Source organism: Natrix helvetica, assembly GCF_964273705.1.
Source record: "Natrix helvetica genome assembly, chromosome: 11".
In the NCBI taxonomy this organism is placed as follows: domain Eukaryota; kingdom Metazoa; phylum Chordata; class Lepidosauria; order Squamata; family Natricidae; genus Natrix; species Natrix helvetica.
In genome coordinates this window covers 6870845-6884010 of record NC_138562.1, presented here as the reverse complement: position 1 = coordinate 6884010, position 13166 = coordinate 6870845, and the positions used below count along the sequence as shown (strand labels likewise).

General features: G+C 43.9%; 1 protein-coding gene across 1 annotated transcript; it reads left to right on the top strand.

Moving 5' to 3' along the window:
* Positions 1-5624: 5624 nt before the first annotated feature.
* On the top strand, positions 5625-12619 carry NXT2 (nuclear transport factor 2 like export factor 2). The gene is made up of 4 exons (XM_081964040.1): positions 5625-5990; positions 9515-9601; positions 10219-10363; positions 11800-12619. Exons 1-4 carry the CDS (start codon positions 5976-5978, stop codon positions 11976-11978), a joined length of 426 nt encoding a protein of 141 aa, XP_081820166.1. The 5' UTR covers positions 5625-5975; the 3' UTR covers positions 11979-12619.
* The last annotated feature ends 547 nt before the right edge of the window (positions 12620-13166 follow it).

The following is a 13166-nucleotide window of genomic DNA, read 5'->3' as shown; positions in this document are numbered from 1 at the left end:
ATGTATGGCAAGTGTAATTCTTTTTAGGGTTTGTGTTGGTTGTGCTGAAAGGCGCATGAAGAAATCAGAAAGCATATTGCCAATCTGGAAAAGCCAGGCCCACAAAAATGAAGGTCCAATTAAACTAAACCTACGAAGGCATCTTCAGAAGGAATGGTTGGCCCCTCAAAGGTGTTCAATGGACACAAGCAGGGGTTGGATTTACTCCACCTGCAGCTACGCAGGGATTCTAGGCTTATCCCTCTTTTGACTCCACCCCCAGAATAAACTCAAAGAACTTTCCATTTCAAACATTGAGGTGTCCTTCAGAAAGAACCCACTGTTCATAAGCAGACCGAGATGGAAATGGAACTAGAGGTGGGTTCCTACCAGTTCGGACCAGTTCGGCTGAACAGGTAGTAACTCGGTCGGATATGTGACCATACCGGTTCTATCCTGGGTGCCACCATCTTTATTTTCTGTTCTGTACATGCACAGAACAACCTTCATTGAAAAAATGTATTCCCCCCCCTTTTTTTTTTTTTAATGGGAAAGTGTGCACATGCCAGTCCCAGAGAGGTTCCAGAGATGGGCCGTATTTTGCAAAAATGGGGGCCGTTTTTGCCTTCCCCCAGCCCTGCTGAAGCCTGCAGAGGGTTCCTGGGGGGCAGGGAGGATTTAAAAAAAGATTTCTTACTGGATAGTTTGCAGGTGCTCTCTGAGCTGTGGCGAGTCCGGAGCCCCCACTGTTTCGGTGGGTATGGCTTGGTGAGTGGCGGTCATGTGACTGAGTGTGTGCGGTCGACGTCAAGTTGGCCACGCCCACTCAGTCACATGCCCCCCATCTAGTCACGCTCACCAAACCGGTAGCAAAAAAATATTTGAAACCCACTCCTGGTTGGAACCCAAACATTTAACCCAGGCGGCAATAGTCTTGGCGATCCAAGCGCACAAAATGACATTTCTCAATATTTCAGCCCAAATACTGGCTGCTTGACTACCGATTGAGCAAGCGATTGTGAACGAATGCTTCTGAGCAAACAGCTGTCACCGCAGATGGAACGGTTTGCCCAGTCAACAAGCTCAGGTGCCCAGTTCTGGAAGCCAATCCGTTTTCCTTGTCGCAACAGACCCTCTCGGAGTCTTTTTAGCATTTCTTTATGCAGCTCTGAAACTTGTCCATTTCTTACCATGTGTATAAGACACACCAAGATTTTGAAGAGGAAAAAAAAATTTTAAGAAAGTTTTTGCACTCTGCAAATCTCCCCAAAATGGCCCGTTTTTGTGAAAAACGGGCCCATTTTTTTTTTCAAAAAAAGGGCATGAATAGCCTTTAGGAGGCTTTATAGAGTGCAAAACGAGGAAAAAAAGGTCCATTTTTTGCCAAAATGGGCCCGTTTTTTATTTTAAAAAGTGGCCTTGGAGGTTCTACTCCCCCGGTGTCAATTGCTTGGGCCATTTAGGTTAGCTTGATTGGCAGTTTCTTGATTGGAGTATTGTTTACTTCTGAACTGATTGTCTGACCTTAAGTGGAGTTAACCTATGCTCATCAGAGGTTTTATTCAGCAGGTTCTGACCAGTTCTGGAGATCCTGTAGCAGAAACTTTGGAGAACCGGTAAATAGCACCTCTGGCTGGCCCCACCCCCACCTATTCTCTGCCTCCCGAGTCCCAGCTGATCGGGAGGAAATGGAGGTTTTGCAGTATCCTTCCCCTGCCACGCCCATCGAGCCACGCCCACCAAGCCACGCCCACAGAAACGGTAGTAAAAAAAATGGAATCCCACCTCTGATGCTCATCTCTATGTCGATTGCACCAAGGACCCCTCATTTCAACCCTGAGTTACGAATATTCACCTTTATCTTTGTAGTATGTTAAAATAAACGCCTTTTTATTGTCCGAATCAAACACGTACATGAGTTGAGGCTTACTTTTAATATTAAAACGAGGCTGCAAGCGGTGGGGGAGGACAAAGCCCAACCCCCTGCATCCTCTGGTTAGATAACAGCACTTTCTGAAATACAGTATGAGTGCCCAAGAGAAAGGCTTATGTGCTCATTTTTTTTTTTTTTACCCTTGGTGGTGGTTGGTACTATTCATCTCTTGTCAGGAACAAGGCTATCCTGCTGGGAGGGAGGCAAACTATGATCTAATAAGTTTTCCAGCTTGAGATTCTATGATGCCTTTGTGCGGAGGAACGGCTCCCTTGGCTTCATTGATCGGTGAGATAATAATTTCTTTAAAATAAAGACAACGCTGTTTTTCTGGCTTCGTTTTGCAAGAATGTAACCCGAAACGCAGCCATCGGAAGAAATAAACATTGGGTTTTTCTACAGCCATCCTACATTTCCAGATTCAGATTGTTTTTAGCACGGTGGGCAGTTTTTTTTTTTAAAAAAAAAAACTCCCCTCCAACAGAACAAACCTGTCAACACTGCTGTTGTAGTTACTTTACGAAATTTAGCCAACTCTGGGTGGCTTACATGATAGAGTAGAAGAGAAATTGGAAAGGGACCTGGGAGGTCTTCTAGTCCAACCTCCTGCTTAGGTAGGAAACCCTATACCACTTCGGACAAACAGTCATCTTCTTAAAAACTTCCAGTGTTGGAGCATTCACAACTTCTGGAGACAAGTTGATTGATTAATTGTTCTCATTGTCAGGACTTTTCTCCTTAGTTCCAAGTTGCTTCTCTCCTTGATTACTTTCCACCCATTGTTTCTTGTTCTGCCCTCAAGTGCTTTGGAGAATAGCTTGACTCCCTCTTCATTGTGGCAACCCCTAAGATATTGGAACACTGCTATCATGTCTCCCCTAGTCCTTCTTTTCATTAAACTACACATACCCAGTTCCTGCACCGTTCTTCATATGTTTCAGCCTCAAGTCCCGTAATCATCTTTCTTTCTCTTCTCTGCACCCTTTCTAGTGTTTCAACATCTTATTTACATCATGGCAACCAAAACTGGATGCAGTATTCAAAGTGTGACTTTCCCAAGGCCTTATAAAGTGGTATTAACACTTCACCTGATCTTGATTCTATCCCTCTGTTTGTGCAGCCTAGAACTGTGTTGGCTTTTTCGGCAGCTGCTGCACACGGCTGGCTCCTATTTAAATGGTTGTCCACTAGGACTCCAAGATCCCTCTCACAGTTACTATTATTGAGGAAGGTACCACCTATACTGTACCTGTGCATTCCGTTTTTGTTGCCTAAATGTAGAACCTTACTCTTTTCACCATTGAATTTCATTTTATTAGATAGTGCCCAATGTTCACGTTTGTCAAGATCCTTCTGTATCTTGAGCCTGTCTTCTGGAGTGTTGGCTATTCCTGGCAGCTTGGTGTCATCTGCAAATTTGATGAGTTCCCCATTTATTCCCTCATCCAAATCATTGATGAAGATGTTGAAGAGTACTGGGCCTAAAACAGAGCCTTGGGGTACTCCACTGCATACTTCCTTCCATGTAAATGTAGTTCCATTGAGGACTACATGTTGAGTGCAATTGGTCAGCCAGTTACGAATCCACCTGGAGGACCAAAGGTCTGTGGTTGTTGGAATATTAGTAACAGTGATCATAACAAGCCAATTATATCAAATAATTCATAGATTATTTCTTGCAAATCAAATCACAATTAAAGGATCAAGAATAAGAGGTGGGCAATTCCAGCAACAAAGGACTGGAAAGCAAACAGCTCTGACTGTAAATGATCTTGGAACTCCTGATCAAGTTACCTCAGACTTGATCACTTCTGCTCCTGTTCCTTTTAATTAGGCAGTTTTGAATTTCAACAGAATCACATTCAACTAGCTTCACTTTGGCCGAATCCACCGTAAATACTGTGGTTTAAACTAAAATGGATCACTTTAAGCAATTTATTGTTCAGTAAGAGCAAGACTGCTCCCCCTGCAGGCCTTTTGTAAAGCAGAAATTGAAAGGTGTACCATAAAATAAGGAAAGGGTGAAAATATTTTTTAAGTTTTGAAAAAGGGAAGATTCAAGCATATTTTAATTTCTACGAGCAAATGGGACACATTTTCTATTATAGCAATCGTACACAACCCTGCATGTTTATTTTATATGATGAAAGGGTAAATGGAAATTTCCACATTTATGGCAGAATTTAGGACTCTCAGTGTGGAAATGTTTTAAAGAACAAACAGGGACTTTCATGTAGAAGGTATTGTTTGACTTACTCAGAGCACTGAGTACTAAAAAAACTAGTTACTTGAGGTGGAATGTAAAAATCTACAGCTCCGTATCTCTACATCTGGATTTCAGTTTCACATAACTCAAAATGCAGGTGGTCGGCTTTTTACCCTGTTTCCCTGAAAATAAGACCTCCCCGATAATAAGCCCAATTGACCTTTTGAGTGCATGTGCTAAAATAAGCCCTCCATGAAAATATTGCAACACAGCAGCAGCCATCAGGTGACCACACTCGCCGCCTCCTGCACCTCAAAAATAATAAGACCTCCCCAAAAATAAGGCCAAGCGCCATCTTATTTTCAGGAAAACATGGTAACCTTATACCTTGAAGCACTGGGAAGAATGGAAACATTCTGCAGAAGTGCCAGTTTGCAATTGAAGTCCCAGTTAGATAAACATGAACTCATAAACGTGAGTTTTAGGTCTCAATGAAAGTAAAAAACAAGCAGAAACTCTTGCATTTATGCTGTTTGTCCAGACCAACTGACTTCTTTACTGCCCACAGCGGTTATAGAACATCCTAACATATCCATTTTTTACCATGCCAAAATATCCCTACCTAATAAATTCAAAATACCTCTTTTTTAGAAGAAAGGATTTTACACTGTCAATCCTTCCGTCTCACTTCAAGTCCTTCCTCATTTAGCGACCATTTGAAGTTACGACAGCACTGAAAAAAGTTACCGGTCCTCCCACTTACAACCGCAAGAGCGTCGCCTGGTCATATGTTCAAAATTTGGCTGCTTGACAAGCAGCTTGTATTTATGACAGTGGCAGCTTCCCGGGGGTCAGGCGATCAGCAGCTGCCCAAGCAAAGCAAATGGGGGAAGCTGGATTCCCTTCATGACCACGTGATTTACTTAACACGTGCAGTGACTCACTTATTAACTGGGGCCAAAAAGGGTAATAAAACTGTGTGCGATTCAGTGAACTGCCCTGTTTAGCAACTGAAATCCTGGTGTAATTGTGATTGCAAGTCAAGGACTATATGTACATTGTTACGGTTTGCCCCTGGGGGCGGGGGGAGAGGAGGGAGAGAGAGAAATGTAGTCTTCAACCTACAAGTTCATTTAGTGACCGTTTCACTTTATGACACTGAAAAAAAGTGACTGAAGACGGATTTTCACACAACCGTTTCAGCATCCCCATGTATACGTGTAAATATACTCATACGTATGACATATACAGAGAGAGAGATAGAGTGAGAGAGAGAGTGTGTGTGTGTGTGTGTGTGTGTGTGTGTGTGTGTGTGTGTGTGTGTGCATATATCATATGTATATGTAAGAATGCATGTATGGCACACACTGACCAGTTGCGGGGGCGCCTGCAACCCCAACGGCTGCAGGGGGCGCCCTTCCTTACCTGCCTGCATAGCGACACGTGGCTCCCACTTCCGCCCAGTGCCGGAAGTCGCCGTGGTCATAAGGCCCGCCAGGAGTTCTAAGCGTCGTCGCTCTAGCTTTCGGCACTCTATGGCGGAACCGCTTCCTTCCTTCCTTCTTTCCTTCCGAAGCCAGGAGATTCCGTGCTCGGTTCGCTCGTTATTCGCCGGATCCTACGCAGAGGTGCTGGACCGTGGCTCCGGTCTCTGCACTGAGGCTGTTTCCATCCACCTTGCGCGTTCGAAGCCGAGCCGGAACGGTCGGAGTGGGCACCTGAGGCTCACCGGAAGGCGTTGGGAGCCGGACCGGAAGGGGGAGCGGATTCGTTGGGGGAGCCCCTCCCGCTTGACTTGAGGGCCGATCGGCTTCTGACGGTCCTTGGGGGCGGCCGCCCGGGGGAGACGCCGCCGGCATGTCCGCCTTCGTGGTAAGAGAAGCCCGGGCGCCGCACTACGATGCCCATCTTCCCCGGGGGGGCGGAGGCGGAGGATGGGGCTTGTGATCCGAAGTGGCGGGGGAAAGCGCGAAAGTCGGGAGGAGCGAAATGGGGGTTTTCATTGATGAAATGTCTTCCGTATATTATGTTCATTATCTATCTACGTGTCTCCCAAAGGGGCTTTTTTCCAAGAGGCAACTGGACTTTCTGGTTTTTTTCTTTAAAGACGTTTCGCTTCTCCTCCAAAGAAGCTTCTTCAGCTCTCTCTCTCTAGAATGTTTTTTTTAAAAATTTAAATTGTTTTCTTACAAAAAATAAAGATTATTTTTAAAACATTTGTTGTTGTTAGTTGCGAAGGCGTGTCCGACCCATCGCAACCCCATGGACAACGTTCCTCCAGAGTCCAGGCCTTCCTGTCCTCTCCCATCCTCTGGAGTCCATTGAAGCTCACGCCGACTGCTTCGGTGACTCCATCCAGCCACCTCATTATCTGCCGTCCCCTTCTTCTTTTGCCCTCCATCGTTCCCAGCATGAGGCTCTTCTCCAGGGAGTCCGTCCTTCTCATTAAGTGGCCAATGTATTTGAGTTTCCTCTTCAGGATCTGACCTTCTGAAGAGCAGTCAGGGTGGATCTTCTCTAGGACTGACTGCTTTGATCACCTTGCAGTCCAAGGGACTCGCAGGAGTCTTCTCCAGCACAAAGAAATATCTGTTTTATGAAGTAATGTATTTTTTCCAGCAAAAATAGAATAGTATTCTTTATTGCCCAAGTGTGATTGGACACACAAGGAATTTGTCTTTGGTCCATATGCTCTCAGTGTACATAAATAAAAATAAAATAGAATACATTCGTCAAAAATCCTAAGGTACAATACTTACTGATAGGCATAGGTTACTAATAAGCAATCTAATAAGCTGGTGTGTGTGTGTGTTGTACTGAGCCACAAAATTATGGTGAGTTCAGAAAATGATGGAATTATATAACAATGTTGGATTTTGTGTGAAAAGAATCAGAATGTTTCTCTACTACTTTTATATGGTGCTGGAGCTAAAAATGAAGGAGGAGACTGTTGAAATTATAAATATTTACATTGCAGTTTTTCTTTTCATTGATTGGGAATGTAGTAAAGAAGCAAAGGATGGCTAAAGGAGAGAGGAAAATGGATTGTGGTATTAAAAAAAAAAGGATATCAAAAACAGTTAATGATGTGAGGAATGTACAGTAGAACCTTGGTCACGAACGCTTCTGACCACAACCAAATCGGGTGTGACCAAAAAACCATTAAATTTTTCACTCTGGTCACAAACACATCCTCAGGTGGCGATCAAACACAGCCCCGTCAATTTCCCCTGCCATGACATTTTTTTGTACGCACATGCGCAGTTAGTCTTGCTCCCGGTCACGACCAAATTGAGTTGCAACAGAAGTCCTGGAATGGATTACGGTCGTGACCGGAGGTTCCAGTGTTGTTGGTTATGTCTCATCCATGTTAAACTTTCAAACGGTTTTTGTTAAGGGTTTCCCTAGGTGGCAGCATCTGCCTAACCTTCGGCAGGTTCAAAAGTTTAAAAAGACTGCCTCACAAGTGGCTAGAAGGGACACTGCAAGGGAATCCCTTGACTTTCACCCAGCAATGTCTATAATAATCTATGGTGACCTCAAACTAACCTTATTGGTAGGAGTTACCATTCTCTCTCCACCAAGGCCCGCTTTGGAGAACATGATGGAAATTCAGAAACCTCCCAGGAGATGGGATCTAGGAATGCAGTCTGGTTGCATTGAAAACAGTGTTGCCTTGCTTGATTGTCCAGCAATTGTTTAAAGTCGATCTCATATAAAAACCATAATGGGGGGAAAACCCACTAAGAATCACCCAGAAAACCCATTGTGTTGCAATCATTTAATTTTGTTTGATTTGTTTTGTGCTGATTTGTTGTTAGTTACGAAGTCGTGTCCGACCCATCGCGACCCCATGGACAACGTTCCTCCAGGCCTTTTTGCCTTTTGATACTGTCCATGAGGTTTTCATGGCAAAGATACTGGAGTGGGTTGCCATTTCCTTCTCCAGTGGATCACGTTTTGTCAGAGATCTCTGCTATGACCTTCTCTGTCTAGGGTGGCCCTGCACAGCATAGCTTATAGCTTCACTGAGCTACACAAGGCCCTTCGCCACAAGAAGGCAGCAATCCATGAAGGGGTTTTATTGATTATATGCCATCAAGTTGGTGTAAATTTTCGGCGCCCACATAAATAGGTTTTCTCCATGATGATGTGTCCCTAATTTGCTCTTTTAAAGGTGTGTGCATGGCAACTGTACCCGAGTCAATCCCACCTGCTGCTGATTGTCGTTTTCCCTTTCCTTCCATCTTTCCCACCAGGAGAACCAGTTCCATAATAGGATAATTTGACTCTGGTTATTTTCCTGTTAATGCACTTTTTACTGGTTTTAATATACATATGTATGTATGTATTGTGTCACAACCCCTGGTATGCCCAAACATGGCAGGGAACACACTGTTTCCCTTTGTCTGTCTTTCGGCTCACTCCGGGAGACCATCCAGGCAGAAAACCATATTTTTAATGTTGCCTTTGTTATATTTGTGTTGTATTTGTGCTGATAAATAATAAAGTGTGTGTGTGTGTGTGTGTGTGTGTGTGTGTTTTACAGGGTTGTAAAATGGGAGTTTTCTCTCTCTCCTAGTAGCAGAAAACGAGGTCACAATCTGTACCAGGTTCAGTATATTTGGAACCCATTTTAAGATCTAGATCAGCGATGACGAACCTTTTTTGGCTTGCGTGCCACAAGTGGGGGGAGCGCAGGGGGGTTGTGTGCAGGCGTGCCGCACCCATAATGCAATGCGTGACCCCCCCAGTGCGCATGCGCACACAAAAGGTACCCCCCCATTTTACATGCTTTTTTCGCCCTCCCCAGGCTCCAGAGGCTTTATAGGAGCCTGGGAAGGGGAGAAGAGCCCCCCCCCCCCCCCGGAGGCCCTCCGGAGGCTTCAGGGACCGTCCGGAGGCGCTCCGAAGGCTTCAGGGAAGCCTCCGGATGGTCCCTGAAGCCTCCGGAGGGGCGGGGGAGGCTCTTTTCGCCCTCCCCAGGCTCCTATAAAGCCTCTGGAGCCTGGGGAAGGCGAAAAATAGCTTTTAAAAATGGTGAACTCAGCTGGCCAGCGCGCGCATGCGCGCTGGCCAGCTGACAGGACAGCGCCTTGCGTGCCCTGACAAATGGCTCCACGTGCCATAGGTTCGCCATCACTGATCTAGATAATTTCCAGGACAGTTGCAATGGCCTTTTTGTGGCAACAGAGCAGCCTATGTTGGCTCCAAGTTAGTAAGTGACGGGGTTTCTGTACCCATGCGAGTCAAATTGTGACACAAAGGCCCACATGCCCTCTGACAGTTGAACATGGGTCAGGTAGCACTTGGCAGAGTAGAATGGCTAAATCTGACTAGCATACTATTGATGTCCCTGGAGGATAATTTCATTTCACTATGTGGGTTTATTTTAGGACTTCAAAGTCTACGTGGATCAAGCATGTAGAGCAGCAGAAGAATTTGCAAATATTTATTATGAAACCATGGATAAAAGAAGACGGGTATGTAGATTTCTAATAGCCATTTTGTTAGTTAGGAATGCATGGATCCACATGTTTTTATCTTTCCTTTATTACTTTTAGGAATACCTCACTGTTTATATTAAATTAAGAGTCAACTAGAGCCAGTTTAATATAGTGGTTAAGGCATTAGGCTAGAAATTGGGAGACCGTGAATTGTAGTCCCACCTTGGGCACTAAGTCAGCTGGGTGACTTGCACCAGTCACTTTCTGTCAACCCTAAGAAGGGGACCATAGCAAAACCCTGCCAAGAAAAATGCAGAGACTCATCCAAGCCATCTCTAAGAATCGGTTGAAGTGTCCTAGGTTCTCTCTTTACTGGAGATGTTCTGAAATTGAAACAACCTGTTCTAATTTAGAAACATTTTGCGCACTTCCTCTCTTTAGTTTCATAGTTCTTATCTATCAGTTTATTGGGAGCAGATGTTCAACTGAGCGGAGTTTTCCCTGAGAACCTCTTTAAGAATTCTTTGAATGTTTTTTTTTTTAAAAAAGCAACAGGTTGACTGTGGGACAAAGTAGATTTTTCAATGAGGGTTTGCAACTGGAAAAGACAAATCCAGCTGGCATTTCACACAATGTTTTCTAATGTTCTGCAGGTATTAACCAGACTGTACACTGATGATGCAACTTTAGTTTGGAATGGGAATGCTATATCTGGCCAAGAAGCCCTTGCTAAATTCTTTGAGATGTTACCATCTAGTGACTTTCAACTGAACACATTTGATTGCCAGCCTGTTCATGGTAAGATAACTTAAGAAGAGAGTGCCACTATCCACAAAGTTACAAATACGCAGTACCGTGGGTAATCTTTTCCATAATATGAAGGACAAACGGCTCTACTCTGAAATGCAATTAAAACATTTGAATTTGTATAGCTGGGAGCTGTATGAATGTTTCCACATCATTAGCGTGATTCTTACTTATTCTTTTAGATTTTAGAAAGTAGCGTAGTAGACTACCATCCTGCTTAGTCCTTTTGAACGCACCCTCCAATTCTGCATTTCGCTCCAACTGAGGAACAAACTTTCTCATAGCGCAGAGTGAGACGAGCGGCATATAAATTAAATAAGTCTTCATCCGCAGTGGAAATCCTCTTTTCCTCAGTTTGCCTGAAGGTTAATAGCATGTGGTTTGAACGATTGGCTCCCAAGAATGTGTCACAAAATGCTTGCAGTTGCAGAATAGAATTGCTAGCTTCGACGTACTTTGATGGGTTTGAACGAAAGAGGCAAGGGGATACCAGCAGCATCTATGGCTGGGAATGCATTTTTTAAGAAGGCAGGCGGTTGGGTTGGTGCATCCCTATGTACGCTGCAATGTAGATATCTCTTTGCTCAGATGAATAATGTGATAAAAAAAGCTGCTGAATTTTCTTCTAAGTAGGTAGGGTAAAGATAAGGGAGTCCCTGCAGATTTTACTCCGCTGGTCATTGCCAACTACCCTGTTTCCCTGAAAATAAGACCTCCCCGGATAATACGCATGCGCTAAAATAAACCGTCCCCCCAAAATTAAGCCCTCACCGAAAATATTTAAATACATGTGCAGCTGGTCCCGGCCATTTCCTCTGGTTGCTTGCCGCAGAAACAACACAAGGTGAGGCAGCGAGGCCCAGAGTAGAGGGGAACATGCTCCATGCACCCCACATACCCTTACCTAATGGCCACTCCCACAACCCTGGCCTCTTCTGCCACGTTAATGGCTGCTGCAAAAAGAGTGGCAGGTCCAGCCACGTGCAACACAGCAGCAGCCATGAGGTGACCACGCTCGCCGCCTCCTGCACCGCAAAAATAATAAGACCTCCCCCCAAAATAAGACCCAAGCGCTTATTTTCGGGATCCAAAGAAAATAAGACCCTGTCTTATTTTCGGGGAAACACAGGATAGGAGGCAGTAGTCATCTGTGTTTCCAGGCCAACATTTCCGCGGTCATGTAGTCAGCATGACATTACGCAGCACTGTTACCTTCCCACCAAAGTTGGTGCCTATTTATCTACTCGCATTTGCATGCATTTGAACTGCTAAATAGATGACTTCTAAGTGCCGGGAAAGAATTGGAATGAGATTGAATGCCTTTAAAGAAGACTTTTTCTTAGAAAGGTCCATGCTTGTGTTTAAAAGTAGACTTCTGAGGAGCGATTGTGTTTTAGCATCTTTCTCTTTCTCTTTCCTTTTTCAAGAGCAAGCGACCCAGAATCAAACGACTGTTCTTGTTGTGACCAGCGGGACTGTCAAATTTGATGGCAACAAGCAACATTACTTCAACCAGAACTTCTTGCTAACGGAACAGACCACAAATAATAACACCGTCTGGAAAGTCATGAGTGATTGTTTCCGTTTCCAAGAAGCCCCTCATTAGAAAGAGGAGCAAGATATTTTCTTCTGGATTATTATTATTATTTTAATAGCCTTGGTTTTGGGGGATGAGCCTGTTGAGTATGGAAATTCACTCGTCCCTCCACACCTCTTTGTACATTTCATAGTTATAGCATATGTTGTTTATTAATGAAAGAACTTTCCTGTTTTCAAGATTTCATCGCAGCCACGTTTAACTCTACTTGATTACCTCTTTGGGTGGCAATGGACGCATTTTTATAAGCGTTCTGTGCACTTTCCGACTTTAACAGATTTCAGATTTAACACATGACGGACCTTTCTCCTCCTCTGAATAATATTTTGGGAGAAATGCTATTAGGCACAAGTTTTGTTTACTTCAGTGAGAATTAAAATGATGGTGGGAAAGGGACCAAGATTGTATCTGTGATTCATGAGAACTTCTGGAATTTGTGGGCCTCGTTGAAACAAGTACAAGAATTTTGCTACAGGTTGGGTGAAACCTGAGCATGTGGCTGATTTATTCCTGTGGAATTTCCCCATGTGTTTATGCTGTTTTTATACATGTTTGCATTTTTCACCTATTCCATAGCAGCAATTGCTTCAGGTTTCAATATTCGGAGAGAGAGAGATTAAAGGTTTTATTAAAAGGGGAAATCCATCTAAGGGAATATTTTTTCTTTGTCGTTTTTCACAGTGAAAACATTTCTGAGCAGTTAGGGATAAATCAATTTAATGGGATAGAAAATACCCCACGTTACTCTGTTCAATCTTGCATTGGTTCCCCAGTTTTTCCCAATCTGTAGGAAAAGTGCCCAATACTTGTTTTGCTGCTTTCCCATGCCACAACATTGTTATGACCAAATCTAGCCGTGGATTTGAATCTTGGTCATGCTTGTCCCAAAATGTGGCTTTTCAACTGGAATTTTTTTTCTCCTTGAAAATGTTTCTTTTGGCATCCCAGAATCTTCTTCAGCTCTCTTTGACAATCTTGGTTAAGAGATTCCTGTATCATGTTTTGAAATGTCAAACATTATATTCTCCCCCTTCTTCCGTGCCACAAATTTGAATGGTAAGAAGCATTACAGGAAGAAAATTAACACTGAAAGCTTTCCACTAGAATCTGTTAGGCATCTGTGATTTTATCCGCTAAGACTCTTCATTCATGCCTATGTACTACAAGTGGCCCTCGACTTCAAACATTCATTGGGCA

Excerpts from the sequence above, each read along its gene's own strand:
- NXT2 (XM_081964040.1), top strand. Across the intron at positions 9,602-10,218 it reads CCATGGATAAAAGAAGACGG|GTATTAACCAGACTGTACAC; the intron begins GTATGTAGATTT and ends AATGTTCTGCAG. Across the intron at positions 10,364-11,799 it reads TGATTGCCAGCCTGTTCATG|AGCAAGCGACCCAGAATCAA; the intron begins GTAAGATAACTT and ends TCCTTTTTCAAG.